A 27,059-nucleotide genomic window follows, 5' to 3' on the forward strand; every position below is an offset into this window, starting at 1 on the left:
GAGTACATATAAGGGGTTCATTAATTGTCCTTAGTGAATAGTGTTGACTCTTGTAAGGAACCAGGAAACCAAATGCGAAACCTTGGACAGTTTGCCCAGAGACGACCGCAACCATAATGAGATGCTCCTGTCCAAACGTATCAGCAGTGATCAGCTCTCAGGTTACCGAGGAAGCATTAAAAATGGAAACACGGCTCACTTAAGTTTCAAATGCTGTCTCCTTTTTCATCTGAATAGACACCCTATCTTTCTGCATATTCATAGTAACCAGCACCTACACAATCTCTCTCTCCTAGGTATGACCAAGTAGGGTGTCAGGGGAGTGGAAATTATGGAGGTTCTGAGCAGGGAGTGCAAATCTGGAGGGTCCCCGAAGAAGGCGCTTGAATGGGGCCTTGATGGGGGCTGGGCTTGCAGTCCACTGTAAGGGGGGTGGTCCTAGGGCTGTGGTAAGGGTGGGCCCCTTCACCCCCGGGTGCCAGGCTAGTCCTGTTGCCAAGGAAAACATCCCTCAGGACACATTTCCTGCTTTGAGTGCCAGGAACTGCAGTTCACTCCCAAAGTGTAACTTGTTCATTGCAAGCAAGTTCTTTTTCCCCAGGAGTTAGGTGGACGGCTTCCAAGCGGGGCCTCACCTCAGGCCCCCTCGCCGGAGGCCACCACAGTCCCCGCAGAGAGACATCCCGTAGCTGCAGAGGCATGGCTGCCAGGATGCTTGTTTCAGACGTAGGAGACCCTGTTTTCCACATCCGAATACTCCTGGGGCTTTGCCACTGCTTTGGGACAGAGAGAGTCTTGTTGATTTCCGGAGATGCTCTCAGGCGGCCTCCGTAGCCTGGGAAAGCTTGGGCTGCGGGCTCAGGGGTGCACCTCATAAACTCGAGGGGGGCTCTGGTATGGCTGATGGCAGCCAGGTCTCCAAGGCAGCCGATCTCAGACGCGCTCTCCCAGTGGAGAGAACACGGGCTGCCTGGGGAGACGGGCTGGGAACAGAGAGGGGTCGGAAAAGCCGAGGGCCAGGCGCGGGGAGCCCAGGGAGCTGTGGAGCCTGCGAAACGGTGAGTCACATGATGAGACTTTCCTCGGGCGGAGGAAAGCATGTTTTCCTTTAAATGATTAAACTTAGTTGAACTTAGTTCAAGAAAAAATTTTCCATCTGAACACTCTTTTCCAGGCTGCAAAGAGTTTCAAGATGAGATTCGTTTTCTTAAAGAGAAAATGTGTATCGATAGCTTCCAAAATAGACACATCTGCGGACTTAGAACACTCGAACGCTCTCAAATAATGCCTTTGGCCCAACTCCTACATCTGGATGGTCGGGACAGCACATCAAAAAAGAGAAAAAGAAGAAAAAAAGGGAGGGGAGTCCTAAACCCCTCCTTGGCCTCTTGACAATAAAACGAAACAGCTATGGACTTGAATCCCATGTTTATTCCATTTTCTTGGGCATAAAGTTTTTAATGCCTACTCCCTAGGCAATAAAAATAGTAAGAATTCAAGTGTGTGGTTGGTAAAGCTCAGCCAAAATTTCCTGCGAACAATTATTCTACAATCCAGTCTGGATTCGGGTTAATGTCCCGTCAAGACACGGGGGAAAGCCCAGTGCGTCTGAGGCGTCCGGCCCGGGAAAGGCCGGGTTTGTAATAAGCCGGGAAGGGAGAGGGAGCCGCCCAGGCGTGACCAGCAGCGACGGCGCTGGGCGTGAGCCTGGCTGGGCGTGAGCCTGGCAGCTCGGGAGCCTTTCCCGCTCTTCTTCTGGGGTTGGTTCACTTAAAGAAAAAGACGCGTTTTTCTTTCTCTTCTTTCGGTCCCACAATCAAAAGCTAGAATGAATTAGGATCAGTACCGGATTGTAATTAGGGTCGGATTTTCTTTGATGTTTTCTTGGGGGGGAGGGGATAGGATGCGTTTTCTGCCTCCTTCTTTTAAAATGGTTTCTTTCCCAAATGCGACGCCTTCTTGATGAGGCTCAGCATTCGGGCTTCAGACCTCGGGCAAGGCCGGGAGAGGGGCGGGAGGGGGAACCGACGGCGCCCGCTGCCCGCTGCCGCGCCCCCCCGACCCGGTGGGAGGCAGGAGGGGCCGCCGGCGGGGAGCACCACCCGCCTCCCTCCGCCGTCCAGTCTCAGGCCTGCCCTGGGCAGGAGGCACCTGCGGATGGTGAGGCCACAGAGGCGCGCGTGTCCGTGCCTTCCTCGTCCTACTTGGAGGTGCTTTTACCGCCTGCCCTTCCCCAGTGTCACGTTTGAGGAGGGCGAGGTCGCCCAACTCCCCCTGAGCTCCAGCAGGGCGAGGCTGCGGGGTCACCTCCGCGCGGTTCCTCTAGGGGACGGGGCCGGCAATGAGGCGACCCCGGCCGGGGTTGCGGGCGCAGAGCCGGGAAGCCGACGAAGGACGAGGGTCGCCCCGCCCCAGCGCCCCCCACTCAGGTGCCCCGCCCCCCGATCTCGTGACCCCGCCCACCACCGCCCTACCCGGGTCAGCCCCGCCCCCGGCGTCCCCGACACCGGCGCTCCCCCTACGGTTTGTCCCGGCCGCGCCCCCTCCCGCGCCCCCGCCCCGGCCTCTCCGCAGCCTCGCAGCGACCTGCCCGCTCGGCGGGTGACGGCGCGCCATGGGCAGCGGCAGCAGCCGGAGCGGCCGGGCCCTGAGGCGGCTGCGCGGCCCCGACAGCCGGCCGGCGGGGCCCGGCGGGGCAGCGCCGGAGGGCGGGACAGCGGCCCGGGAGGAGGCCCCAGAGGCAGCCGGGGTGGCGGCCGGGGGCGCGGCCGGCCCCGACCCTGGCCCCGCGGCGCCCCCCGACGGCCGGGACGAAACCCTGCGCCTGCTGGACCAGCTGCTGGCCGAGTCGGCGGCCTGGGGCTCGGGGGAGCCGGCCCCACGGGGCCCGGCGCGGCCCCGACCCGCCGCCGGCGCGGGGAGCCGGGTGAGTGTCGCCGCGCCGAGTGCGCCCTGCGCCCCCCGCCTACCGCTCTCCCCTGCTGCGCCTTCACAGGCAGGCGGCGCGCGTCCGCCCACCGCCTCCGGCCCCCGCCGCGCTCCCTCGGCCCGCCTGCGCGGTTCACCCGCCCTCTCGCCGTCCCCGCACCCCAACCCCTGCCTCCTAACACCGCTCTGATTTTCTCCCCGTCTGCCTCCTCTGAGTGATGGTTTCACCGCCTCCATCTGGGGGTGACAGGGCCGGGAGCAGCCCTGAAGAGCAGGGGGACCGCCATCCCACGGCTGAGTGCCCCTCCCGGGCTTGTATCTGGCCAGAGCGCGCCTTTCTTCCCTCTGGGAGCTGCGTGACCGCCTGCTAAGCGCAGCATCCCGGGCGCCTCCCGCTGGCGGCCCTGGGGACACTGGCGGAGGAGGTGCTAAGCGGCGGAACCGGTAGCCAAACAGTGGTTCACGGATGCCCCGCGTGTCAGACCCCCCAGGACCTTTGCCTCGGCGGCCAAGCCGCGCGCGCACTGCTCGCTGTTTTTAAGGTGCCGCGGAGCCTCCTCTTGGCTTCCCTGTTCTCTCTTCCAGAACACTTGTAACAACAGCCCTGCTGCTTTAGGAAAACAGCACCACGAGCGCTCTGGTTTGGCAGCAGCCTGCACTCCAGCAGAGCAGAAGGGACGGGATCTTTAACAGCAGCTCCTGTGCTTGAGGAGGAAGCCGGGGCAGCGCCCCTGCTGGACTCCCACCGCAGGCGCTGCCCGACCGCGGGGGACCGGAGGGCCAGGCTTCGGGCTGCCACCCGCAGCAGGATCTCGGAAAATGCGGAGTGAGGGAGGGGAGGCCTGGCCCAACCTGGACGGAGCGGGACTTCCCCCTCCTCCGGCCAGCCGGCCCCGCTGCCCTCCCAAAGCGAGCTGCAGTTAAGCAGACTGAATTATATAACAGGATTCCATTAAGGCTACATCAGCCCTCCGTTATGTAACACGAAAAATGAACAAACAGAAGAGAGATTTGGGGAGTTCTGAGATGGCATGGAAACAATATTTTTAGAGTTCAGTGTTCAAGTGCTTTGGAAACTTCAGATGTGAAAATGAGAAAATGGCCCTGGCTGGGCGGCTCTGTTGGTTGGAGTGTCGTCCTGTGCCCCAAAAGGTTGCAGGTTCGATCTCCAGGCAGGGTGTGTTTGGGAGGCAACCGATTCATGTTTCTCTCTCTCACTCTCCCTCCTTCCTTCCCTCCCTACCTCTTTCTCTAAAAATAAACAAACATATCCTCTTTTAAGGTGAGGATTAAAAGAAAATGAGAAAATGAGTGTTCCCCCAATCACTGCGTGCCCTAGAGGCCTGGGTGCATGTGGGGCGTCTTCCTCTTCCTTGCAGTCACCTCTCCGGCATCGCCTGAGCCCCTGCTGTGTGCCAGGCACCACCGGAGGCACTGGAGATGAACAGAGAGGGCGCGCTGTCTTTGTCCTAAAGGAGTCCACAGGGTGGCGGGGTGGGGGCAGATTGGCAGACAGACTGCGGGATGCAGGGTGGTCCAGGACCTGAACAGAGTCTGCGGGAGGAGCAGCCAAGCCCAGAAGTCCGGACGGCGTTCCAGGATAGCACTTGACCTGAACCTGGAAACGTCCGTGGCATTAGCTGGGCAAACAAGCAGAGAAGAGCATCGGGGCCAAGAGAACCCCGTATGCACAGGCGATGGCGACCTGGCGGCAGGGGACACCTAGGTCGATGCGGACGTCAGTGCTGTCCACCATTGGCCGGAGGAAGCCAGTGGTGCCGGGGCTGGAAGCAGAGTGGCCCGGGGCCTTGCCAGACTCCAGGCCTCCAAGACTGCTGCGGAGCTGGGGTACGGGGAGGTGTGGAAGTGGAGCAGATGACATGGCTGCGGCGTGCACCGCCTGGAGAGATGCCCGCGGACCCCTGGCCGGGGCCCGACTTCCCACAGGGCTGGTCTCGGTGGGGAGGGTCCCAGTGCTTTGGCCAGGATGGGGGTTCTCCCACACCTGAGTACCAGGCGCTCGTCACCCCTGAGGAGGGCACCCCTGGCCCAAGGCCACCGTTCAGGTTCTCACTGGACTTTGCCCAGCAGCCATGCCCTTTTCCGTTTCCGGACACTTGTAGAGTCACAGGCTGCTGTCCCAGGGGATCTTAGTGACCACCCAGGGCTGCCTTCTCACACTGGAGGCCTTTGGGCCTGGCAGGGCAGCTGCCCAAGGCGCCCCCCAGCAGGACCAGGAGCCATGCCAGGTCACCTGCTTGGGTGAGCCCAGACCTGGGTCAGGACACCCAGGGTGGGGACATGCTGTCCGGCGAACTGCTCAGTAAGTGTCGATTGACCGGAGGTTTGGAAGAATTACATGCAACTGCATGTGAATGTGCTTTATAAAGTGTAAGACTGTAGAAATGTAATAGATCATTCTTTTCCCTCAACCCACCTATTTCAGCTCCTCTGGGTCTCCCTGACCTTCTTGCTCTCTGGAAACACTTTCCTGAAGGCTTTGTGATGGGAGGTGGAGGACCTCGCACTGGCGGTCTCAGAGTCAGAGCCTCCTTTAGAAAAAGTCCTTTGTCCCTTTAGCCACGTAGAACAGCTCTCAGAGCGACGTCCTGCTGGGCGCGCAGCTTCTGCGGCCGCAGCTTAAGCGCGGAGGGCAGCGCCCTCTGGTGGCGAGAGGACTGACCCGATCGGCCAAAGACAACCTGGCGAAGCTGGCAGGTGAGACCCGGAACCCTGTTCCTTGCTGTGTGTGGGCTTCGGAGAAGGAAACCACGGACCCAGGCCCCGTGGCTGGGTCTCAGGACCCGGCTGCTGAGTGAAGGAAGCCAGGCAAGGAAGAGTGCCCGCCGTGTTCCAGTACCCCGGCTTCTGGAGGGTGCCCGCCAATGAAAAGCAGACCTGTGGCAGCCTGCAAGGGGGAGGGCGGAGGGACGGAGCGCGGAGTCGCCGAAGGACCCGTTTAGGATCTCGGCCGCGGCGATGGGCTAACTGGCACATCTACACGGCAGGACCCACACTGTATCCTTCAAACACCTGCGGCTTGTTCCGTGATTATATTTGTGTGCACGCGCGGGAAGGGGCAAAAGGAGGTTTACAGTTGATAGTATACGACACACGAGTTAATTCCTGTATTATTTTGTATATGAACAACTGTCAGCCTGCTTTTGCCCCACTCTGTATATGCATTTAAAGCTGTTAAGAACTAAGGGGAGCCTGGCCAGGTAGCTCAGTTGGAGCGTAGTCCGGATATGCCAGGGCTGCAAGTTCAGCCCCAGTCGGGGCACAGGAAGGAATCAACCAGTGAATGTGTAAGTAAGGGAACAGTAAAACGCGTGCTCGCTCACTCTCTCTAAAATCAATACAAAATTTTAAAAAGGGGCTAAGGGGATAACCTTATTTAGAAGCAGAATGCATTTTGCTAAGTAAGATGTGTAGTGGATTTTCTAAAAATTGTTGATATTTTACTATTCTAACAAAAACCCTACTTGTAAGAGCCTGTAAGAGATCATCGTGCTCAACCCCCCCCCCACCCCCCGCTGTGTTTTCTGCGTCTTGTCCAGCTGCGCTGTCGATCCTCAGAGCCGCTGCAGGATCTCCCGCGCGAACTCGTCCCCCCTGGCCCAGCCTCTCAGGCCCCGGAGCTCAGTCTGGTTCCCAGGGCTTCCGCGCAGGCCCCGCCCCGCTGGGCGCGCCGAGGCAGGCGGTCAGCTGGTTGGCGGGGGAACCTGGCGCCGGCCCCAGGCCTGGCGCCGCCGCCAGGGGCTGCTGTGTCTCTGCCTTTCGCCTGCGCTCCCCTCGCCGCTGCATCTCGCTGCCTGCCCGGGAGAGCATCCCGCCCATTTCCCATCAGAGAAAGTCAAGTTCAAGGCGTGAACAAATTGATGAGAGAAAGGACCACACATTCAAGTCGCAGGCACAGACAACAAGGGAAGTACTAGAGAGAGAGCATGACCTCCTGTTCAAAGGTGGCCTTCGGGTGTGCCGGTCTTGGGTGTGACAGCCGCAGGTGAGCCTGCCTGGCCAGGTGGGCAGAGCAGCAGGGGAAGTGGAGCCCGGGCCATGTGCGCAGATTTTTGGTCCCAGTCTTGTGCTCTTTTACCCCATTGCCCTCCTGGTGGGAGAAACTGTATCTAACAACCTTTATGAGATCTGGTGATGAAAGCAAAAGCCACCCCAGGTGACAGCAAAAAGTGGTTCCAGCAGAAACTGACGGGGGGGAACTGGGGCCCCTATACGATGACTTCATTAAAAGTAGCTGAAGGGCGGCTGGGTAGAAGGATCGCTTTTCTTCCCTGTGGCCCCTGAGAACGTAACCAGGCCCAGCAAGGACGGCTGCAGGGAGGCAGGGGGTGTTGGTGGAGGAGAGGACTCGCAGAGGTGCCCCAGGGACTGAAGCACGTGCCATGTGCACCCATGTAGACTCCCATACACTCACGATCACAGGCGCGCTCGTCACAACAGCCACCAGGTGGAGGCAACCCAAGTGTCCATCCACCGACGGATGGAGAAACAAAACGAGTAAACAAAATGAATGGAGAAAATACGGTACAATGTCAGGGAGCTGTCACCTCGCACTGGTCAGAGGGGCTGTCGTCAGTAAATCAAACAGTATTGGTGAGGATGTGGAGAAAAGGGAGCCCTCGTGCACGGTTGGCGGGCCTGCAGGTTGGGGTGGCCACGGTGGAGAACAGTGTGGAGGTTCCTCGAAAAATTAAAAAAGGAACTGCCTTTTGACGCAGTGCTGCCATTTCTGGGAATGTATCCGAAGAAACACAAAACACTAGTTTGAAAGAATATACGCACCTCTGTGTTCACCACAGCGTCACTTACAGTAGCCGAGCTGTGGAAGCAGCCCGAATGCCCATTAACGGACAAGTGGGTAAAAAAGCAGTGGTACATATATACAATGGAATATTATTCAGCCATAAAATAGAACAAAATCTTACTATTGGCGACAGTGTGGATGGACCTACAGGGTATTTTGCTAAGTGAAGTAAGTCAAAGACAAACACTGTATGATTTCTCTTACGAGTGGAATCTAAGGAACAATATAAACAAAACATAAACAGACTCATTGACACAGAACAAACTCGTGGTTGCCAGAGTTGGGGGGGTTTGGGGGGCTGAAAAAGCCAAAGCGATTGAGAAGTACAGATTGGTAGCTACAAGGTAGTCACGGGGATGTAAGTACAGCATAGGAAATACAACCAACAATATTGTGATAACCATGTACGGTGCCAGGTGGGCACTGGAAATACCAGGAGGACACTTTGTAAAGTATATGATGGTCTAACTGCTCTGCTGTGCACCTGGAACTAGTGCAAAATAATATTGAATGTAAATGGTAATTGAAAAAAATGTAAATAAATTTAAAAAAAAAAAATGTGGCACAGTTGTCCCTCGGTATCCACAGGGGACTGGTTTCAGGACCCACGTGGGCACCAAATCTTCAGATGCTCAAGTCACACAGTTAAAACACGTAGGATTTGCATATAACCTACACACAGCTTCCCATATACTTGAAATCATCTTTAGATACTTGCTACAATGTAAATGTTGTGTAAGTAGTTGTTATACTACATTGTTTAGGGAACAGTGACAAGAAAAAAGTCTGTACGTGTTCAGTAGAGACACAACCATTGTAGGCCTAATTACATAGTGCACATTAGCAACAACGTTATTATTTTTTCCTTACGATTTTCGACTCCCAGTTGGTTGAATCTGGGTGCAGAACCTGTGGGTGCAGAACCCGCGGATACGGAGGGCTGAGTGCACATACATACACACAGTGGAATGTTATCGGGTCCTGGTTGAAGGGGGTGGCCGCGCCTGTCCACAGAAAGCCAGAGTATTCGGAGGCTCACCATCAGTAACCTTTGATGCCTCTTCCTTTTGTCCTTCTCAAGGTGCCCCCAAAACAGAGTGCTGAAGACCACCGCCCAGAGGGCAGCAGCAGCTCTGAGTGAGTACCGGAACCCTGCCCCCTGTCGGGTGCCCCAGGCGCTTCTGTAGGCTCCCAAAGCCCTGCCGGCCTCCCCTCCGCTCCCAGCGCTTTTCCAAAGCAGCTCCCTCTTTAAAGGCACAGCCTTCCCTCTCGGAGGCAGGCCCCAGCCCTGGGGAGCGCACAGGCCTTCCTGGCTCCCCGCGGCCTTGACCTCCCTTCTGGATAAGGCCCCTGGCCCTGATCACATCCCCCTCTGATCCCGCAGGAGAAGCCTCGTGGGCCTTCCAGAGTTTACTGCCAAGACAGGTTCCAGGTGGGCCCCTCTAATCCCATGACAGTCTTATCAGAAAACATATTTCAAAGCCCTGGGCAGGGTCCGCTGAGGACCCCAGGCGGAGACATCAGGCCTTCTGCAGCGCCCTGAGCCAGCTGAGAGGTTTCCAGGATACCAGGGCAGCCAGGGCAAGGCTCAGCCTGCGGGGTGACAGGCTGGGATGACCTTGCGGGCCTGGCCCGCTCCTGTGTTGTTCTCGCCGCTCATGGGGGCACAGGTACCGCCCCTCATCACTGGGGTGCTGCCAATCGTGGCGCTCAATATCGTGGATGTGGACAGTTGTGCGAATTCCGATTCCACAGCTCTTTTTATTACCAATTCCAAATGGTTTCCGGGCAAGAACTTTGCCTGGCTCCATCACTTAGCAAACCTTTGCGGGGCCCTGCCGCACAGAGAGAGATCTCTGGGGCAGCGGGGCGGGGGTAGCCCGGGGCTCTGCGAGGAGCTGGTGTGGAAATGGTCAACAGGACAAGTAGGAGATCTCTTCCTGGAAGAAGGAGGAGGGAGGGAGCGCCCTCTGCTGGGGAACCAGGGAAGCAGGCGTGCATGCAGCCGGTGGCGTCCAGCGCAGGGTCCGTGGGAGGGAATGGAAGGAGGGACGTTTTGAAATGTGAGGAGGGCCTTGCCTGCCACGTAGAAACCCTGGCCATTGCTGCCGAGTAGAAGGCTCTGGGCTCTGGGACACCGCTGTGACAGCCGAGGGTGACGCAGCGAGAATGCCTACGCGGTGGGCTCTGACCCCTCCCACCGGCAGCTGTGGTCAAGAGCCTTACTCAGCACAGTGGCGTGGCAGTCCCGTCCTCACCGGTTATACAAAGGCCCCCAGCTCCGCCTTGCCGGCCAGGTGCCCCTGTGCCTGTGGGAAGTCATTTCTCCCCGGAGAGACTTTCTTCCCTGCTGGGAGGTCCCAGGCCCAGAACGGGCCCCTGGGAAGCCTGCAGGGCCGCTGGCTTCCTGCTCCATCCCCTGTCCCAGAGACCCAGCTTGGCCCAGAGACCCTTTTGCCCTTGAGGGTCTGGCAGGTGCCCACCCCCTTTCTGAATGCTCGCCCCTGGCAGTCTCCAGTGAGCCCCGAGGCTGGTGGGGGCGGGGGGGGCCGGGGGGACAGGGAGTAACATTGGCAGGGCCCTGACTGTCCCAGGAGCTTCACTGCGGCCTTTCTGTCCAGTGGTTCCCCGCGCCAGGCTCCGCGCCTGACTCTCCGCATTCAGCGTCCTATGTCACCCGCAGGGCGGTTTGTGGAGAGGCCCCATCCTGTCCCCAGCAGCAGCGCCTCTGACACACACCTTCCCCCTCCACCCCAACCCCCAGAGGCAAAGGTGCAGGCAGGCAGTCGAGCAAATGGCGCGGCGCCACAGCGCAGGCCTGGGCAAGAGTCAGTGGTCTGTGCTGTCCATATGTGATCTCATTTTTGCCCCAGAAGGAACCCATGCATACAGCTCCATTTTAGAGAAAAGAATTGTGGCTGAGCTAGTAAGCATCGGGGGCCAGATTTGAACTGGGCCCTCGCTGCCTCGGGGCCCTCGCTCTCAGATGCTGCAGGCGCCCTGGCCGGCAGGGCCTGGGCAGAGAAGGCTGGAATGAAGCCTGAGAGCGGGCAGAGGCCTGCCCATGCAAGAGACAAGGAAGGTGTCCCCAGGGCAGAGGCTTCTTTGGTGTCGGTTAGAGTATGATCGGAATCCTGTACAGGGGCCATTGCCGCTGTCCAGGGCAGATACCAAGTTTGAAGGCGACGTCTTACCTCCTGACGCCCCCATCTGTGTTTCTGGCTCGCAGGGCCACAGGCAGCAGCCACAAGAGGCCAGAGGGGCAGCCGGCTGTCCTGTACGACTGCTCCGAGGAGGAGCTGATGGCCAGCATCGAGCAGGAGTGCTGTCGCTGAGGCGCCCGCCCGCCGCCGCCCGCCTGCCGGCCTCGAGCAGCTGGGTGGGAGTGCGCATCCCTCGGCCCCGCCTGGGCTCCAGCTGGAGCCGAGCCACTGCCAACGTGCAGTTACGCACGGATCCTTCACACCGGCCTTCTCCAGCCCACATTCAGACGGTCCCGAGCACGGCCAGCTGCTGGCCGTCAGGCCTGCTGGCAAGAGGTGGCTTAGCCGTGCGGGCCCAGGCCAGAAGGACGCACAGGTGCTGCCCCCCAGGTGTGTGGGTGGGTGATCCCGACACCCCCCCTCTCCTCAGGCTCGGGAGGCCTGTCTATGAGGCTCCACTGGAGCCCGAACACATCCCTTTCCCGTCCCCCACTCTCCGCCTGGGCTGGGGAATGCCCCTTGGCTGACTGGCTCCTGCCGAGCGCCTTGGGGCCCCTCACGTCCCATGGCGCTTCAGGATGGTTCCGCTGCAAGGCTGCGCCCAGGAGGCGTGCCCTGCCTGGCCGCGGGACGCAGGTGAATCTCCTGGAGATGTTCTCCAAACACAGGTTCAATTCTGTGGTCTGCGGGGGCCTCGGAGCCTGTATTTCTAATCGCTCCCAGGTGAGTCGCCAGCTGCTGGCTCCCAGCCACCCCTAAGCAGCAAGGACTGAGTGTGACCTTTGGACCCCGGTACTGGAGGCTGCTTGGAGCCTCAGCCTACCCAGTGCCCCAGCGACAGCCCGTGCCTGATTCTCGCTCTTGTGCTAATTAGCAGTCTCCTCCCCATCTGGGCCTCAGTTTCCCTCCCTGGAAAGCAAGTCCTGGTGGCTCTGCCCTGCTCTGACGACCTGGGATCACTCAGCCCCCTTGCCCTCCCTTGTGCCTACCCCACGGGGCAGCGGTCTGCTCCCCTGCTTGAGGGTGCTTAGCTGCCCCACCTCAAAGGGTGTTCAGGGCCCCCTGCCCTCACCTGACCAGTGCCCGGTGGAAGGCAGACAGTCACAGCAGTGAGACAGAGGAGCCTGAGAGCGGTCCCAGCTGACACACATAAAAGCCGACTGGCTCAGGGTGCCCGCTAGGCAGAGGCAGCACCAGGAGGCCGCAGCCTGACCAGGAGGCGGGACTTGCGCGGTAGCCCAGGTGCGGCTGCGTGGGGAGGTGCAGGGAGAGGACTGGCCTGGAGGTTGGGAGACGCCCCCCTGGAGCAGCCGGCGAGGGCTTCAGCATAGGGGGCACATGGAGGCGGCGGCAGTGTGTGCCAAAGCCAGGATGGGCCCCAGCCTGTCTCGTGTTTGCCACTGACACAGAGGCCCCCCTGGTGTCGCCTGCAAAGGGCAAGAGCATCTCGGAACCCGACACAGGCCCCTCGGCGCCAGCCCCAGACCCACAGGCCTGCTGCCGCCAGGGGTGTTGCCATGAACTTCCCTCATCTGACCAGAGCGCCTTTGATCCGACGTTCCACAGCTGGGAGATTTTGTTCTGCAAAGTCGGTATGGAGCCATGGAGCCCCGGAAGGGTTGGCTCAGGAGCCCCCCAACCCAGAAAAAAACGAGAGCTGCTTCTCACCCAAGCACAAACCCTTTCTTTTCATGTAAGAATTAAAGCTATCACTATTCTCGTAATACAAATGCTGCTTTTAAAAGAAGTTAAAATTTTATTTCTCACAACCAGACAGATTAGGCCTTGAATTTAATGATATAAATGTTTACAATTGTACATCCTTATTTTGTTCAAACGGAACATGTGCAGCTGATTTTCCAAGAGAAAGATGATATCTCTGCATTTGCCAGTGAAAACCTCATAAAACCCTCAATGGGAAAAAAGTGCTAAGAACAAAAATCCCTTCTAGTTACAGCCTCTGTCAACATCAAGGCGAATACACTTCATCAAAGCTAAGAAGTCACAGCAGTTGTTCTCAGGCCATTCCTTTTTTATTTTTTTTATTCCTTGACCGTGCCTTCTGAGCAGCCACCAGCCAGAGGAAGCCCCGTGTTCCCGCCCGGTTCTCTGAGGGCGCTGAGTGCAGGGGCGGGCCCAGGGGGCGCTGCGCGCGCGCGCAGGAACCGCGCGGACACCCGCCGTGTGCCGGGTGTGCCGGCGCGGCCCCGGCCTTCTCTCCGCCGCTGGGTGTTGCTTCGGAGCCTTCCGCTCCGGCGCTGAATGTGGGATCTGTGCATGGACGGGGAGGGGCGTGGCTGGAACAGAGGCAAAGAGAAAACGTCTCCAAGTCAAGAGTGATGACAACCCGGGTTACTGCCCGATGTGGAAGCACCACCCACGTGTCTCCTGGTTTCTGCGCTGTGCGAGTTCCCGAGAGTTTAGCAAACACGCTCCGCCCGGGCTCTGAGTCGCGCTGGGTCGGTTCCCTTGGGGAAGAGGCAGAGCCACCGTTCTTGCTCCCTTCCTCTTCTCAGGCCCCTTCTCCTGGCCAGTTCTGGACCCCTGCTCCTCACAGGGAGATGAGCTTTTCTAAGATACCCGCCTTTGACGTCCCAAAGCCTTAGTGCCCCGGCCCCTGGCTGCCACCCTGGCTGTGCTGAGACCATGGGTGCATGTCCCTGGGGAGTGTCTGTTCAGCGCTCCCTCGTCCGCGTTCCCTGAGCCCCTGCTGCCCTGCGCCTGGCCCCCTGCTAGATGCCAGGTGTGTGCATAGCAGATCTGGTTCCCACTAGTGAGCACCCTACCTGGAGAAGGTAAGGGCTGCCAGAGAGTTGAGGCCAAAGCCCCCCAAGGCCTAAGCTCTGTGGGTATGAGGTGGGGTTCTTCTGTTTGGCTCTAACGAGCCAGGAGAAAGCCTACTTGGTGGCCCCTGAGGGGCTGAGTCCTGGCTGGAACTCTGAAGGTCGGTGCCCCCTGCAGGGAGAAGCAAGGAACAACAAGACTGTGGTGCCGCCCACACCCCAGGGACAAATCTGACCTCAACAGGTGTGTGCGGCTTGACTTCCTGGTGCCAGGCAGTCCATTAGTGTCCAGAGGTGGGCAGGAAAGGCCACCTCTTCTGTGGGGTGTGGACCCTGGAAGTGACATTTGACGTGTCTTCCTGTGGAGCTCGTGCCAGGGGGTGTGTCTACACCTCAGACCAAGAGAGCACAGGGCTGTCCTCTGAGATCCAGGGCTCCCCCGAGGTCAGGGGCCAAGGGGCAGCTGTCCACAGTGGTGCCACTTAGCAGCAAGAGTCATCGCGGTGTCGGCTGGGACCTCACGGTCCTTCCCCGGGGCGGACAGTTGCAGAAACTCTCACACAGGCTAAGTCAGCTCCGAGAGGCTTCTGGCAACTTGTCAGAAGGGGAGAAACTGCAGGAGGAGGGGCTGACCTTCCTGCTCACTTGGCAGGAAAGGGTTTGAGTGGAAAATAAAAATTATCAGAACTTAGTAGTACCTAGTGTTAGCGAAGCACAGGTTATAGCAACCTTGTTTTTAAAAAACGTAGGCAACTACGACTTGAAGAGGGCTCGCGCTGTTCCAGGCCGTGGAGGTGAGAGATCAGGGGCCGCCGGAATGAGCTGCGAGCAGAGGAAGCGTGGTCAAGGGGCAGGTCGTGCTGCCTGTGGTTCTGCAGGCCTGCCCCTCCACTCACTGGACGAGGACGAGGACATGGGGCTGGAAGCGGCCAGGCTCCTCCACAGCAGGGGTGGGGGGAGGCGCACTGTCGCGAGGGCCCCAGGGAAGGCGGGAGGCCAGGTTCCGGTCTGGGCCTCGCTGTCCTGTGTGTGATCTGGGGGTCTCAGCTTCTCCATGTGTTCAGGGAGCACAGAGGCCTGTTCTTCCTACAGCCCACAGTCACTGTCAGGCTGCAACCACAGGTGGCCGGCTGGGAGCTCTGTCACTGCAAGGCCCCTGTAAGAGTTGGGGGCCTGGCCATGGGGAGGCGAGGCTCTGTTGGGCCCCTCCCTTAGGTAGGAGAGCTTGTCTGTCCCACAGGAGGCCTGCTGGCCCTGGGGCTTGGGATTCGTTCTGCCAAGAAGCACAACTCTCCTTTGGGACGCCCCCCCGCCCCAAGAGTACAAATGAAGACTCCAGGCTTTGGGCCGCGTCCCACTTGCTAGCAGGAATTCTGCATTTTTCTGATGGTCTCTGCATCAGAGGTATTTCCAGGAGTTCTGGTCACCTGTCCAGGGAGCTGATGCTCACTTGCGCCCCCTTGAGGCCAGCCACAAGCCTGAAGGCCTGTGAGTGAACTCCATGGCTTCCAGGGCCCCTGCAGCCACCAAGGCCAAGTTCCCAGGGCTTTTGGGGTCTGGGGGCATGTGTGTGTGGACATAACTGAGCTCCTCTCCGTGGCACTTTAGTAGGGCTGTCCCCCAGCAAAACCTCCTGGGCACCTCATGTCACTGCTGTTTGAATCCCCACAGGCAGAGCCACCACCCCGGGTTCAAACCCTGAGCCAGGCGGTTGGGCGTGAGGTCAGCGACCGGTGCACAGTCCCAGATCCAACCAGCCGTCCCGTCCCGCTGTGTGCACCTCTGTGCCGGAAACTGAGGCAGGCACGTTACACCTGCTGTCTCCACAGTCCTCATTTTATAAGAAAGGGAACAAAGTTTCATCTGGATGGATGGATGGATGGATGCTTGGGTTCGTGGGTGGGGGTAGATGGGATATGATCCCTGTCGTGGGGACTTCATATTTTAGCAGGTGTGGGTTAGACTCGCGATAAAGTCCGATACCATTTGGTGAGTTCTCAGGAGTGGTCAGAACCTGCAGTGGTGAAGGAGTCCAGAGCAGGGGCCCCCGGAAGGCTCCCCAGAAGCCGCCTGCAGAGCTGGGTGAGAGCCGAGGGGGGCGCTCGCGCCCTCGGCTGCTGCTGCTTTGTGCTGCCATCTCCTCTGGGGTGGGCACCTCCTCCCCAGCACTTGGCCTGTGGCATCGTCTCTTCTTTCATCATCTACATTTCGGCAAGTTTGTCTGCTGGGCTCAGCCAGGGCGTGCTGGGGAGAGGGCGCCAACCTCAGGGTCAGCTCAGGGCGTCCTGGGGGTCACCAGGCCTCTCGGGGAGCGGTGAGAGGCCTTTGGGAACGAGCCCCCCGACTCAGAGGGGACCAAGCATGTCTCTCCCCCCGAGGTAAGAGTCCTTCCTTCCTTGTTGCCTGGGCTTTCTCCCAGCGTGGACCCCGCCTGTTAAAAAAGAGTGTCTCAAGTTCCTCATCTCAAAAGTCCCCACACAGAGGCAGGTTGAAAGTGAAGCAACAGTGGTGTTAGAGCGGGAAAGTGGACCCTTGGTGACAACGGAGAGAAGACAGCAGGCACAGTCACAAGCTGGAAACAGAGTCGTGGCCGCTACCCAGAGGCAAAGGAGTAGGGGTTGGAGCTGGAGAGGCCCGCAAGTAGCTGAATGCGAAGCCGCTTATGGTCACTGGTCCCTCCCCACACGCCTGCACATGTACGCGCACACACAGGGCGGTTTACGGCCCCTCCCCGACGCGCTGGCATGTGCACGCACACATAGGGTCAGGAGCAGCGTGGCCCACGAATCAGCGTGTGTACCTTTTCACCACCACAGCCCAGATGGGTGGCTTTGGCAGGCAGGCAGTCAACAGGGTTGCGTGAATGTCAAGTGAGGAAGCCAGGGTGACGTTTACACTTGAACTTGCTGTTCTTTCTAAAGACAGTGGGGTTCCCCTGGCCGGCATGGCTAAGAAGGTTGGAGTGTCATCCCATGCACCAAGAGGCTGGGGGTTTGATTCCCCGTCAGGACACATACCTAGGTTTCCAGTTTAGTCCCCGGTTCGGGTGGGTACAAGAGGCAACCTGTGGGTGTCTCCCTCCCTCTCCATACTTTGCTCTCTCTTAAACCAATAAACATATTTAAAAAATTTTAAAGACAACGGGGTCAACTGTGAGAAAATCAAGCGTGGGGAGATGAGGAGCTTGGCTGTTTTGGACAAATAAGAGGACGGAGAACTGAATGCACGTCACTGCAGCTCCTTCCAAGAGATGTGGATGCTAAGTTCCAGCCTGGGTGGGTTCCAGAGAGAATGTTGCCCAGGAGCAGGGGCGAAGCCTGGGCCGGGGGCGCAGGGCGCAAGGCTTCCTCCCATTCTGCCTCTGGGTTCAGGAAGAGGGACACGGGGTCACCAGCGCCCACGGCCCTGTTCCGCTGGGACGAGACCCAGCACCGGACTGGCCAACGCAGAAGCTGCCTCTTCCCACGATTCCTTTAGGAAGGATGTTCCCGGAATCGAAAGGGTGCCCTCAGAGCAGAACAGACCCAGAAAGTAAAGAGGAGGGCCAGGCCGGGCCGACCGTCAGTGGATCTTGTAGGCGACTTTCTGAGAAGCCGCTGAGCACACTGGTGCAGTGAAACGACACAGGACGAAGTTCAGTTTGCAAATCAAAGACGTTTTATGTGATTCAAAGAAAAAAGTTACAGTACACATGTCCGTTTAAATAATAAGTCACAGGGCTGTTACATAGACCATAATTCCAAAACATTTTAAACTTTATTACTAAAACTATTAAAAAGGCTCTAAGTCAACAGAGATCAAGCGCAATTGCTCAGGAAGTAAAGTGCACTGAGGGCCCTGCGGCAGGAGCCCCGCCCCAGCGCCCGGGCCCCGCCACCTGCTCTGTGTCTGTTCTGCGTCCTCGCAGAACGAGCCTCGGGGCCCTGGGCCTCAGGACAGAGTTCTCCGGACAACACTGGTTCCCAACTTGCAGCTTTCAGTGGGCAAAGAGAAGGCAAAAAAAAAAAAAAATTGTTTACAGAAGGCATTGCTAAATCTTATCAGGAAATGGAAGTGTACATCAAAGCCACTTTTCACATATCTGTTCTTCAGAAACGCTGCTCAGAGAGTGAAATGCAGGGCGACCAGCCACCCAGTACTCAGAGGCCGTGTGTTACCCACCGCGTTAACGGGACTAACATTGTTGTGTAACCAAGAGCAATACCCTGATCTAAATGGCACGCACACAGAAATGTCTATGCTGCTTTACGACCAGAGCGGGAGAGAAGGGAAAGGGTGGCCGAGGAAATGCAAGCTGCGTTATGTCTAATTATTTATTAGTAATTCCCCTGTCCTGGGTCTCGCGACCAGGAGGAATGCTAAACTAAGCAAGTGTCCACAACACGGGCAGCCTCCTAAACACACAGCTGGCACTTAAAGACCTGCATGTGGTGACTGACTTTTAGTAAAAGGCAACTTACCCGGCATCAACTAACAACTGACAAACGACCAGGCGAGGGGCATCAGACTTGAAAGACCTGAACACACAACCTAGTTACACTTACTCGCCATTTTACTTTGCCATCATTTTAATAAAGGCAAATGCCAGAAACTTAAGAGGCTGAGACAAAACCTAAACACATGTACACAGCGCAATGAAAACCACCTCTGTGTTCCTGCCTTGCATTCTGTGGCCTGGGTTCCCAGCGCCGCCAGAGGAAGGCGGTCCCAGCAGCTCCGGCCAGCAGGGTATAGCCGCTGCGGAGCGAGGACCTGTGCTCACCCAGCTTCCAAGCAGCGCCCGCTGTTTTCTGTCAGTGTGCAGAACACCCCCATTCCAAGTAGTTCTGCTTGATCAAAACCACGTCCTTCAAACTTGAATGAAGGGGCCGCTGGGTAGGATGACTGCCATTCAGCATAACTTGCACTTCCTCCCGCTGTTGACAGATAAAGGAAGCAGAGCGCTGGGCCACCTCCATCTGTGTGCAAAGTGCAAAGCTGTTCTTGGGCGGGAAGTTCCTCCAACCAATAAAGCTGTGCTTTCTTCTTCTCTAAGAAGTTGCTGCTCCACCTACCAAATACTGCGGATAAGGCCACAAGACAAGGAGTCAACTAACAATTGACAAAGCAGCTGGGCTGGCGGCTGAGGGTCCCTCTATTTTTGGTGTCTGAGGCACAAACAGGAAACGGGCGGACGGTGTGCCTGCCGCGAGCAGAGGGCACTCCGGGCCTGGAGACGCGCCCTGCTCGCAGTGGGTCTGCCTGTCGCACGTTTTTAAGCCAACCTCTGGGTGCAGTCTCCGCCAGTCACATCATGGACACGGGTGACTAGTTCTGCTTAACCAAAATTTTAATTCCTCAGGCCACAGCTGTAAAGGACTGGCTGCCTGGAATATTCCTTGGAAATGTGGTGAAGAAGCTGACTGTGAAGTCCCCCCTCTTCCTTGTCTTTTAGGGACCCCTATCGGCCAGTTCTGATTCGAAAAAACCTTTAGAGCTAAAAGGCCTGATTACAAATCTGTGATTTTTTTTTTTTTTTTGGCTGAAGGATGGGCCACAGTTACTAAAAAGTAGGATTATTATAAAAACATGCTTAAACATTGAAAAGATGACTGTAAAATCATCTATCTAGAAATTGGTGATCTGAGTACCAATAATTTAAATATTTTCATAGAAAACAGTATAAAGTTATACCCTGTCTCAATTCTACAAAATGTGAATAGAAAGGCAGTAAAAATCCAGACCTCGTAAATCTGATTGCCACTGTGCTTGCATGAATGCTGGTGACTTAGATGGTCAAACTGTCCTCCATTGCCTTCGACTACTCCAGAGACGGGCCAGGATCTCAACCAAACCACAGTCAACACACTTTCATCAGAACCAGCCCCTGCTTCTCCTGAGCTCCCCAGACAATGATTTTAGGAGAGAAAACCATTGGTCCTTTCCTGAAAAGTCTTTAAAATTCCCACGGGCGACTCCAGCCACCCAGTCAGGCAGAGACTGGCCTGCTCGCCGCCGGCGGGTCCCGGCTCCTCCGCTGAGGCCGTGCCGCTCCGTTTGCCCGCCGCGCCTGCTAGCCCGGGGTCTTCTTGGTGGTCACGTGGCGCCGGGCGTGCTTGGTCAGGTGGTCGCTGCGCATGAAGCGCCGCGCACACACCGGGCATACGAACTTCTTCTCCCCGGTGTGCGTTCTGCGGTGCCGGGACAGTTCGTCTGAACGAGCAAACTTTTTGTCACAGCCGTCCCAGCTACAGCTGAAAGGCTTCTCTCCTGACCATGAGAAAAGACAGTGAAGACAACATAAATGCTCGGCTCCTGTTGGACAGGTTAACCCGTGTCAGTTTTAAATTTTGTTCATCAAAATTTAGGACAAGACTAATATCCTGTTTTTCTGACATCAAGTTATTCAGAAGTCAAGAAATCCTCCAAGATCCATTCGTCCTGCCGTACCTGAAGTGTGATATGTAATGGTACGTAATGAGATGTAAGATGTAATGTTTATCTTTCAAAAGATAAACGTAGCTTTAAATAAAAATAAATCTTGCAGTAGAGGGAATATTCTTGAAAAGCATAACTACTTCTTTCTCAAGAAGCTGTGCATCTAAAGAACATCCCCGCCAGGACCTGTGAGACTTCTCGGAATCATCAGCTCCACCTTCAGTTTGTTACTCCCCCGGCAGGGGGCCCCACCCAGGTCTCCCCGGAGCCAGAGGTGAGCCCCGAGCCTAGGTCCGCAGGTCGGGCGCAGCCCTGCCCCAACAGCAGGATGGGCTCCGCCCGGCCCCCTGAAGCCCGGCCACCCCTCCTCAGGGCCAGGGCGTAAGTCACACACCGCTGGCGCGGCCTCGCACAGCCGCGGCCCGAGGGCTCACGGCTTGTCTAGTTCACCCACGGTTACCCGTCACCGAGCACAGCACCTCTTCGGCAGGTGCCAGGTAAATGGTTTTGAACGAATGTGTTGAAGAGACACTATTTGATGTTTTTCAAAGTTGAATCAATAGGTAAATTCAGCATCACAAGACTCTTTAGAAAAGCACTCTAAGGAAAAGGGCCTAAACTTCATGGATATCACGCACCCTGCTGAAAGCATTAGGATGCCCGCGTGTCCCTGGGAACCCACCGCCACGGGCGACAGCACAGCAGTGTGGCCAGGCGCCGGACAGGGATGAACTACCCTTTGGCATGAGATTTATTGAGTAAAGTGCTCTGTGTTCAACATATCAAAAATGTGGCTTTTGCTCTCTCCACCTAATTCGAGTCAAAAAAGTTTCAAGTTTGTAGAAACATACACAGAACTATCTCATCTAAGGTAAAATTACCCAAAGTTTCTATTTCTTATGAAGACTCTGATTAAGTGTTCACAAAATAACACAAGAAGTTGATTCTTCAGAACCTTTACGGTCAAACGGCACTCAGGGGGAACGTGAAGACAGCTTGTTGGCACTCCTGTCCAGGGAGGCCGGCCGCACTGGCAGGGCGACCCCTCCAGGGCCGCACCGACGGGACGCTGTGTGGGGACGGGTCGGAGGTCTCAGCGGAGAGCAGAACTCCCCACCCTGCGCCCTCCAGAGGCACCCCGCCCACTCGGACGAGATGCGACGGCCACCCTGCAGCACCGGCGACCACCCAGCACCCACCAGCGCCAGACCCTTGCATCAGACCCAAGAATTTTATATCCAGTTAGACTCGAGTACGTGAGAAACTGAAGACCAAAGAAAAAGCATGGCAGGAAGTACAGTGCCACCGGTAGGGTCACAGGACGGCACGTCAGGAAGCCTGTGCGCGCCCTGGCTGCGGCAAGGCCCTTAAAGGGGCTTCCGCCAGGACGGAGAGGCAGGGTGTGGAGGGAGCAGGGTGGAAACACAGGGCTGGGGAGAGAAGGCAAAGGCAGAGGCGGTGCCTGCGGGCCAGGTGTGCGGCCTTCCCTGCAGCCAAGGGCCTGCGCCCTCTGTCACGCCCTTTGTCACACCTGCCAATTCCAGACTCTGCTTCCCTCCGCAGGTGGGAGCTGCCCCCCGCCATGAGCACTTCCAGGTGCCGAGATACCACCCTACCCGCCCTTCCAGCTACCGCCCACACTGTATCCCACAGTTCACTGTGGGGCCCCAGGCCATTAGCAGACTTTCTGGGGGAGGGACTGCATGACCAGGAGAGTTTACAAAACACAGCTTCGCTGCAGAGCCTGTGACCTGTCTCTGCGCTTCTGTGTGTGTGCTTGCGTGACCCCTGAAGGGCGACTGTCACAAGCAGACTACTTAGTCACAGGACCCTTCAAAACAGAATGACAGAACCCTAACCCAAAGGGTGCGCGCGCCACAGAGGCTGTGCATGCGCCAACTTGACGAAAGCGTGAAACACGGTGCCTTAGTCACACAGTCCATTTCAAGAGCGTATGGCTAGTGGCTAGCCTAAGGGACAGAGAAAATTCCATTGAATGCAGCGGATCAGACAATAAAGAGATAACTAAATCTTTATGGTTACTTCCTTGTGTGACTTCTCCTTCTGAATTAATACTATATATTCCTGAAAGAAAACTAGAGTTCTTCACATTTCAAATATTCCAGAACTCAAACTTCTCTGCACTTTGGAAAGACCTTTCCCCACAGTAACTCTAAATCACACTGAGGTTTACGGAATGGTATGCACGTTTTCTAAAATGCAAAGAGATGTCCACTGCAACGTGAGGAGAAAGAGCAACATACGCACCACCCACAAAGCCCCTCGCTGAACCGCGATCACAGAGCAGCGCGTCGGCTCAGCGGCGGGGGCGGGCAGGCGGCGGGGGCGGGCAGGCGGCGGGGGCGGGCAGACGCCGTGCTCTGGAAAACCCGCTGACAGCTGCAGCGGCGTCAGCCCCCTCCCTGCAAGGCCAGGGAGGCTTCTCAGAACCTCCTCCCCCAGCCATCTCCCGCTTCCCTCCCACTCAGAGGAGGGGCAAAGGGAGTTTCCTGGCCTTTCCTGGTCGCGGGACCTGCCGGGCCCAGCGGCCCAGTGCCCCGCCTGCCACAGCACTTACCTGTGTGGGTGCGGAGATGAGCCTTGAGGTGGGAACTTTTGAAGTAGGTTTTCCGGCAGCCTGGAAAGTTGCAACCGTAGTTCCTCCTTCGGGAAAAGTCCACCCGAGGGGCACAGCTGTGGCTGGAGGCGATGAACACAGGGGCTGGGGCGAGCGGCAACAACCTGCTGTTCCCGGCCGCCAGGAAGCCAGTCGGGGAGCCCGGGACGGGCTGCGGGAGCGCCCCCGGGGGCAGGACCAGCATCACAGCTCCGGGAGGCACGGGGGCGCCCACGAACACAGGCGGGGGCACCGGAGCAGTGGAGGGCAGGATGGGCGCTGCAGTCCCTGCAGACACCTGGGGAGGTGGCTTCAAAAACGCTGGTAACATGCCACTTTGTCCAGTCACAGGAATCATTTGGCAAAATACAGGGGTGCTGGGGACAGGGACAGAAATCAGAGGAGGGGCTTTCCCTGGCAAGTCATTTTCATAATTCTTTGGTGAGCAGGTCTGAACCGTAACTGGCCAGCCTCCCTGCTGGCCTTTGTCGGGGGCACTGAGGTCATCAGACTTATTTGAGCAAGGCGGGCAGGACACGGAGCTCACGCTGAGTAAATTGTCTTTGAGGTGTGTGCCCTGCGAAGCCTCAGGATGTCCCAGAGGCTGTGCCTCTCCTTCTCTGTCATCTGAAGGTTCGCGTGCTTGAGTCTGGGTGGTCGAAATGTGGACGGGGGCAGGACTCCCTGTGGCGAGGTGGCTGACACCGGTCACCACAGCCTTGCAGTCGGGGCCAGGGGCTGGCTGCCCCGGCTCTGACTTGGACGCAGGCAGGCTCTCCTCCCTCCTGCTTGGCAAGCGGGCTGCGGCAGCACAGGCTGGGGGGATGGCCATGGCTGTGTGTGCTTTGGAATCACCGACCTGGGAAGGAGCAAGTGTCCCCGTCGATGGCTCCATGAGATCAGGGCTAAGAGGAGGAGTCATGCACTTGGGGGAAAAAAAAAAAAGTGCGTGAAAAGGTTGTTTTGGTTAAATTTTAAAAGGCGCTTACTTTGATCAAGCTGCCCCCACTGCCTTTAAAAAGGAATTCTTAGAATACACTGAGCTAAGCCTGCCCACAACAGCAGGGGATTTCTAGGCTGCACAAGGCCCTTACTTTCTACTCCTTTCCCGCTGCTGGGCCTGCACAGTCACTGAAATGAGCAATTTAAGCATGAGGACTGCAGAGGAGAAAATAAATCCACACTCAAAACGAGAGCTTTTCCTAATCATTTTAGACTCTCAGAAAAATCATAAAACCCCAGTGGTAATCACGTAACACACACTTAGCCAGTGCCTATGAGATGAGGCGAGGTAACCCTATCGGAAGGGTCCCCAAAGGCCACGTTCCAACCAGTGGCCTGCCTACACCAAGCCTCCCTGTTCCGCCCCCAACAATCCCCACTTACTTCAGCCTCCCTGTGGAAGAGCCCGAGGCCAAGTGGCTTGGAAGGGGCCCCAGCCGCTAGGCCAGCGCTTCACAACCCTCTCCCCAGCCCGCGAGTCCCTTCTCATCCCTCTCCGAGTGGCTTCCCACACACTCCCCTTCCACGCAAGCTTCCAGGAAATCAGATTACGATTTTCGCTTCTGTTAGCAACCAACAGCCCTCAGCCTCTCCAAGCCGAGAGGCCGCCTCTCCAAGCCATGTCATAGCTGTAGCAAGTTAGGAAAACAAAACAGCACTCGACTGCGGCCAGCTCACGCAAGTAAGAGGCTGGCTGCCACTGCAGGGGTATGTCTACCCAGCTAACTCAGGGCGTCTGGTGCCAAAGTGCCGGCCTGGCCCAGCTGCCACCCACATACCCTGATTCTGGACTCGGTCATCTGGGGAACCAACCCCCTGCCCTGCAATTCTCCAGGGAAGTGAGTACATTTCACTTTCTTGAATTAGCCCATAGGTTTTGTCCTACTGATATTTTAACCCTGTGGCTGTACGCTACGATCAACCAATGGAAAGGCCATGTTTCCAAGAGGTAAAAGGAGTTCTGTCCTTAGGTCCTCCACAAGGGGAGGCTACGAACGTGCTCCTCAGCATCCCAGGGAATGCCCCTGCGACTTCCTCGGCACAGCTGCTGAAGGTACGCTGGCCACTGCACCGCACTCCCCCGTCCCCACCTCTTACCAGTGTGGATAAAGAATGGAAGTCCTTCAGCAGCTCCGAGGTGCCTTCATCTACATGCACGGTGGAGGTGACATCCCCAGAGTCAGACACAGGTGTGAGGGGCCTTATCTTTAACAGGTCACCTTTCTGGGACCTGTGACCCCAGGAGCTCATGCAGACAAGAGCCTCGACAGCTTCGATGTCATTCTGTTCCAAGACGCTGCACGTGGATCTTTCACTGTCATGCCACTTCCTCTCCAGGATGGACTCACATATGTCCATGATATCCACCTAAAGGCAACATAGTGGCTTCTCAGTCCAGGGGAAACCGAGGCATGTGGGCACGCCTCTCTGGAGCCTGCGTTACATACGTAACACAGCACCACACACCACACACAGCAAGCTCTGTTCTCGGAAGAGACGACAACAGAGCGCTCCTGACGACTTCGCTCTCAGGCTGTCGTCCTGAAGACGGGTGACGGAACTGAATGTGGCTGGCACGATGTTTCCACAGAACACCCTCATCTTAAAGAGATTACTGATATGCATGAGGTCCACATTCTTCTTTGGTAAGCTATTAGTAAGACATTAATTCCAAAGGTATAAGCCTAAGCAGCTAGTCCCACCTGGGAACCTGGGAAGGAACCTACATGGACTCCACCTGAGTTTTCCGGTTGGTTGAGATGAGAGCGCAGCCCTTCCGAGTTGGCCAAGCCACCGGAGTGTGTCCCTGGGGATGCATTCTGAGGAACTTACCAGAGCAGTGCCCATAGCCCTGCCAAGCCAGGGCTGGCCCGGCAGAGCCCCAGGGCGGGGCGGGGGGGTGAAACCACGGGCTCCACAAAGGTAGAGCCCTTGTTCCTCAGTCTCAGGAAAAGAAGTCACACCCTCCTGCCACAAGGTCAGTGGGGGGCAGGGGTAAGTAAGAGGAAGCATTTGCACGATCTCCTGCAACCTGGGAGATGCTGTCTTCCCCGGTGTCACACTGGCTTTTCCAAGAGGGAAATGGGTAGGGAAGTGCCTGGGAGTAAGTGATCTCTTCCCAAAGTCACTTCCAATCTATAAAGACACACAGTTCCACTTCGTGTGCCAGGGCATCACACCCTTCTGTCCTGCTCAGGTTCCCCGCAGGGCACACAGGTAATGAGGCAGCCTTTAGAAACGTCACTCCGGCCCAGCTTTGGCCTGGTCCTAGCATAAACTGTGAACTCGTCACAAACGTGGGGGCTGCCCCTGCTCTGCTGCCACTTGCAGGGACGGACCACAACGCACGGCTCCCACACCCCTCTCCGCCCCTTGGCGGTCCGCACTCCGCGACCACCCCGTGCCAGGTCTAGCCAGACATCTTCCCCGCACCGCTCGGCAGGGGCCGCGACTGCAGGAGCCTCCTACTGGGGCGAACGGCGCCCGGCGCGCCCCGCCGCGTGCTGCCTTCCCGCCAGCCTTTGCTTGGCCCACAGGCCGCGTTCCCACAGCCCGGGCCCCGCCCCGCCCCGGTCCCCCGCCAGCCGCTCCCCGCCCAACGCTCACCACCTCCCAGGGCCTGGTGACGTCATGGCCTGGAAATAGACCCGAGCCCGCAGCTGGCTGGGCGGCGCCGCTGCGGGGGCGCGAAACAAAGCTGCGGTAGGGCTGCGCGGAGCACACGCCCCCGCCCGGCCCCACGCGGCCGCTGCCTCTCCTGGCTTTGGAACCTGTCCCGGCATCTAACGGCGTGGCCGTGGCGAGGCCCCGCACTCCTGCTCCCTTCTTCGCGCTCTGGCCCCGCAAAGGTGGCGCGGCTGCGCCTCGTCCCTCGTTCCGGGGGTTAGCCACTTACCGCGCGCGTCTCTCCGGTACCCACGGAGCCCGGCGCGTGCATGGTGCCGGCAACCTACAGGCAACAAAGCGGCGGCGGGGCAGATGCTCAGAGCAAGGCAGGGGCTGCACGTGCGTGGCGGAGGTAGCCAGCGACCCGAGCTCCAGCAGCTGGTACGCGCCTCCACCAGTCCGCGCGGCTCTACTCCGGCGCGGCCGTAGCGCTGCGGGAGGGGCGGGGCGGCCGCCGAGGGCGCGGCCGCGGGGGCGGGGCTCGGAGGCAAACCAAAATACACCGCGCCCCTCCGAGGCGGAGCCGGATACCCGCCAGCCAATCCGCGCCCTATCCATGCACAACCGGCCAATGGGCGCGGCAGGGAGCCGCGTGATCAAAGCTTGGCCGCGGCGTG

The 27,059-nt window shown here is 57.7% G+C and overlaps 2 protein-coding genes across 2 annotated transcripts; one reads left to right on the top strand and one right to left on the bottom strand.

Annotated features, from left to right (window-relative positions):
• The first annotated feature begins 2,614 nt into the window (after window positions 1–2,614).
• CYS1 (cystin 1) lies at window positions 2,615–12,842 on the top strand. Its single transcript, XM_054569764.1, has 3 exons — window positions 2,615–2,926; window positions 8,835–8,890; window positions 10,983–12,842. The coding sequence occupies exons 1-3, from the start codon at window positions 2,615–2,617 to the stop codon at window positions 11,086–11,088; spliced, it is 474 nt and encodes a 157-aa protein (XP_054425739.1). The 3' UTR covers window positions 11,089–12,842.
• A 4,595-nt stretch (window positions 12,843–17,437) lies between these two features.
• Window positions 17,438–26,847, bottom strand: KLF11 (KLF transcription factor 11). Its single transcript, XM_054569775.1, has 4 exons — window positions 26,672–26,847; window positions 24,874–25,143; window positions 22,735–23,698; window positions 17,438–19,988 (listed from the first exon to the last, which is right to left on the bottom strand). The coding sequence occupies exons 1-4, from the start codon at window positions 26,711–26,713 to the stop codon at window positions 19,792–19,794; spliced, it is 1,473 nt and encodes a 490-aa protein (XP_054425750.1). The 5' UTR covers window positions 26,714–26,847; the 3' UTR covers window positions 17,438–19,791.
• Window positions 26,848–27,059: the final 212 nt, after the last annotated feature.

The sequence above is a fragment of the Pteronotus mesoamericanus genome, unplaced genomic scaffold (assembly GCF_021234165.1).
Source record: "Pteronotus mesoamericanus isolate MK-2021 breed Mesoamerican mustached bat unplaced genomic scaffold, CSHL_Meso_final contig_101, whole genome shotgun sequence".
Taxonomy (NCBI): Eukaryota; Metazoa; Chordata; class Mammalia; order Chiroptera; family Mormoopidae; genus Pteronotus; species Pteronotus mesoamericanus.